At 41.2% G+C, this 4116-nt stretch overlaps 1 protein-coding gene across 6 annotated transcripts in view; it reads right to left on the minus strand.

Annotated features, from left to right (window-relative positions):
• Positions 1-4116, minus strand: part of nrxn2b (neurexin 2b) — a 743906-nt gene that overhangs the window by 402018 nt on the left and 337772 nt on the right. For all 6 annotated transcript variants that reach the window (XM_032544413.1, XM_032544414.1, XM_032544412.1 and 3 more), the window contains one exon: positions 1617-1778. In XM_032544413.1, coding sequence (XP_032400304.1) covers positions 1617-1778 — 162 coding nt within the window. The remainder of the gene's footprint in view (positions 1-1616; positions 1779-4116) is intronic.

Below are 4116 nucleotides of genomic sequence, written 5' to 3' on the forward strand. Positions count from 1 at the left end.
CTTCCTCATGCACTGTGCTCTGTCTCTACATTGACTGTAAATCCAGCCTTGTCTTGATGAGAGAGGATAGTTAAACGCCTTGGGAAGTTTAAGACCCACTAGGGATCCTTCTGATAGCAACCCAAATAATGAAAATGTAATTCTACAGGGATAATTAAGTTAGAGATAGGGCGATTACTGTGTGATCCATTAAAAGTGATGGCAAAAGTAATTACTTATTCAATCAGCGTGGTTTTATGAGGAAATGCGATGGCGACATGTTGCGTCGCCTCTATACAAGTCATTACATTTACAAGGGCATAATACTTTAAGCTGTGATTGGTCCTCTTGACAGCTTGTTAAGCAGTGAATTAAAGCCCTAGTGAAATTAAAAAGTTGAAGGAATTAAGTTTTTATATTGCAACTGTCCTCTAGACATCCATCCGTGACTACTGTATACACTGTGTATAAGCGTGTGTACGTTTGCGTGGCTATTTTATCTCTGTTTGTAATTTTCTAATATCCCGCTGTGGTGTGTGCAATGCCCACATTTTGGCCCAGACCGGCCCACCCTACATTCACACACTTAGCAAAACTAATGCAATCATACAGTATAGCATGTCTACTTCTTTTATTGTCGCAGTGTTATCATCAACAGTTCGTCCACCACTTGTTTTTGGCTTAGTTTTATCAAGGGGCAAAGTGCTTTAAGGGAAGTTCTGCTTACCACAGGTTCTACCCTCACTCCCTCATCTCTGTCCCTCCCCACACTGACACAACTATCATCAGCCACAGGAACTGATGAAGGTCCTGCTGCTGCCGCAAACATGTCTGTCAATTTGACACGTTTGGCAGCGTCTGCCTGAAGGGCCTGTTTGTTTTTCTCACGCAGGTTCTTTGCATTTCTTCTCCAGGATCTCTATCGTTATTCTAGCCTGGCAGATGCACATTGAAACTGCATGCAGGCAGAAATCCCAAAGAGGGTGCTGTTTAAAGATATGATTGGGCCTGTCCAATGTCAATTAAAAAACAACAACCAATGGGCTGCTGAGCTACGTGTTTCATGGGTTGTGTCTGTCAGAAAAAACCTAGCCTATGTGATATTTTGGACTAAAGTGTTTTGGGCCAGCCCAGTGTCTGTTGGAAAAACCATGGGGCGCTAATCCAGGATTGGCTGGTTCATGTGCCGGACCAAAAACAAAAAAAAGGTGCCTGTTATGCCAGATGGCCAGTCAGCCCTTGGAAGTGGGGTTTCATGAGCTACTTATTAATAGTGTATTAGCTACAGTAGACATCGGTCGGCCCACACTCAGTTTGGAGAAGCAGGCAGTAGTACCGACACGGGAGCTAAGCAATGTACAGCTAAATAATTTTGAATTCTGAAGCCATTATCCATCTATGCTCTTTTCAAAACCACCAGACTCCATTGACAAAAACAGTAATTTTATCACACAGAACACAGGAGTTGATGGTCGGTTAGTTTGTTTGTCTTATTGTGCGACTTTGGAGAATCCAAATGATTCCTTCACAACACCAAAGTCAGGAGATACAGGGCAAAAAAAAGTGTGTACATGGTAGCATGTTTGATCAGCTAGAGCATATATTCACAAACTGCAGAATCACATGTAGACACTCACATCTTTAAGGCAGCCCATGAAGTTATTGCTGACAGGTGATCCAGGCAGGTCGGCGGTGTTTGGGCTCCCTCCAATGTAGAAGAAGTCATCTGAACCCAACATGGTGTAATCTTCCTGGGTGTAACCAGTGGTGGTCAATATACCATCCACTGAAATGGTCACCTGGCATAGGCATGGCCCAAAAGAGACAGACAGAGATATAGGAGAGGGAGAGAGAGAAATAGAGCAGGGATAGGTAGAAGTGAGAAAGATGAGAGTGAAGAGAAATTAGAGGAATGAGGAGGAAAAACGAGGAAGAAAGTGGATTAACACCGGTGATAGGTTGTATTGCCCCCTAAATATCGCTTGGTTGGTTGCTTTTGGTGCCACTCGGACTGGGGGCTTTCACTCTAGAGTGCAGTTGCTAAGAGAAAACCAATACAACAGCGCTGTGCTTCCTGTGTAACCCCTGCCTCCTGGAGTGATGGCTAAATTAGGCTTCAACCGTATCCTACACTGGATTAAGTGCACCTTAAATGACATGTAAAAGTTGATACAGCAGAGAGTACAAGAACATGATTTTACAGGTAACGCTATATTTAAAATATCAACTGGGCTTTCTCTGTGATTAGCATTGATATTCTCCAATGTTTCTTTGCTGTCAAGCCACACTCAAGAACTACCATGTAAAAAAAAAACAATCCTTGTTCAATATTCAACTGCCTCAAGTCTTGTCTTTTGAGCAAGGCAACACACTTTCTGTGCCCCACATTTGATCACAAACCGCAATGAACGGGACGGGTGGAATCAAACACAAAGCCACAAGCGGATGTGTATAAAATAATGTGGATTGTGTATAATAAGATTTAATATACCAAACCTTTTATTAAAAAATAATACTGATGCATAAACATAAACATTTTAGGCTTCTCAGTGAGATTTTCTGTTTTATGTATTTTTATTTTACTTTTTTGTGCAATTTCGGGCCTGTATTGACAGGGCGGCTGAAGAAATGAAAAGGGAAGAGAGAGGGGGAATCACATGCAGCAAAGGGCCGCAGGCAACTCGGGCCCACTGCATCAAAGAGTAAACCTCTAGATGTGGGTGCCCGCTCAAATTATATTTTGATGTCTGTAAAAATAAAGTCTGACTTTCCATGTATTACTGAACATGCCTAGTTTGATCACAAGTAGTTTAAACCTAAATTACAACAGCAAATGTGGGGAATCCTCTTGTATTGATGTAACGCAAGACCTTACAAGATGGGGTGAAGCAACAGTTTTAAATTTAACACCAGACCTCATCAGTTTAATAAACACCTGAAGAATAAATAAAATGACAAGAGATTCTGTTTAATTAAAATTAGAATGCATCTGAAATGTGCATAAGGACTTTCCTCCACTCAATACTTCCAGAAGTTGTCTTAATATATTCAATACAAACCAGCACTTTGCAGTATTTGATGAAAAAAGCTAATTATTATAATATGGCTAATTGTGTTGTATCATGGATGCATTAGCTATGTTGCTACACAAACATCTACCACATGAGGCTGATTCGTGAGGCAGTTTTGCAGTTAGTGACCAATTTATGGTCTAATTATCCTAATAGTGCTGTCCTGGGCGAAAGTGAAGTACTCATTTCTCTGATTCAACAGCTGTTATCCTGCATAAATGTACACAGCTTAAATACAGGACTGCAGGGAGCCGTGTACACAACCATCTGTTTTTTATAACCTTTGCACACTCAGGAGTAATACTAGCACAAGCTTCCTTCATTTCATCCGAGGTCCAACTTCCCATTTTGGCAATTTACAATAACCTTCGGCAGTGCTTCATTCTGGTAGTGGCCAAATGAAGCTTCGTCAACCAGTGTCTTTATTTTCTGAGCCAACTAGATGGCGCTCTCTGTTTAACAATAGGTTGAGAATATACTGAATTGCAATGCCTTAGGCCTTTCTCTTCAAACCAAGAGTGCCATCTAGTGGGCCCAAAAAAAAAGACACTGGTTCACAAAGCTTAATTTGGCCATCTTCATTTGGCTACTTCATTCTGCACATTGGATCTCTAGACACTAATCTTTGTACGTGTCGTTCTTATTTTAATCTGCAAAAATACCATTTATTCAAAAAGAAACAAAAAACTTTGACTCAATATAAAGAGTAGCAAACATTTGAAAGCAGAAGGATGAAAGGGAACCTTAGCAACTGCACTCAACAGATCAGTCACCCCAGCTAAGTGCCCGTCTTCTCTATTTCTTGACAGTTTTTCTTTTTTTTTGTCTCTTCTTTTATTTGCCGTACTTCCCTTCTTAACAGGGCAACTCATTTTTATGTCTGCTGTTACTACTTGGAGATAAAGAGCGATAGTATTGGCATGAGGAATCTGTGGTTGGTGTTGGCTGGTGTGTTGGGGTCATCATTGAAGATCTCAGAGGCTTTCAGTGGGGCCACTTCATTTATCCTACAGTGACAAGAGAGACCTTACAGGTGGCTAAGGAGCAGAAAAAAGGGGGGAGGGGG

The sequence above is a fragment of the Etheostoma spectabile genome, chromosome 19 (genome assembly GCF_008692095.1).
Source record: "Etheostoma spectabile isolate EspeVRDwgs_2016 chromosome 19, UIUC_Espe_1.0, whole genome shotgun sequence".
In the NCBI taxonomy this organism is placed as follows: Eukaryota; Metazoa; Chordata; class Actinopteri; order Perciformes; family Percidae; genus Etheostoma; species Etheostoma spectabile.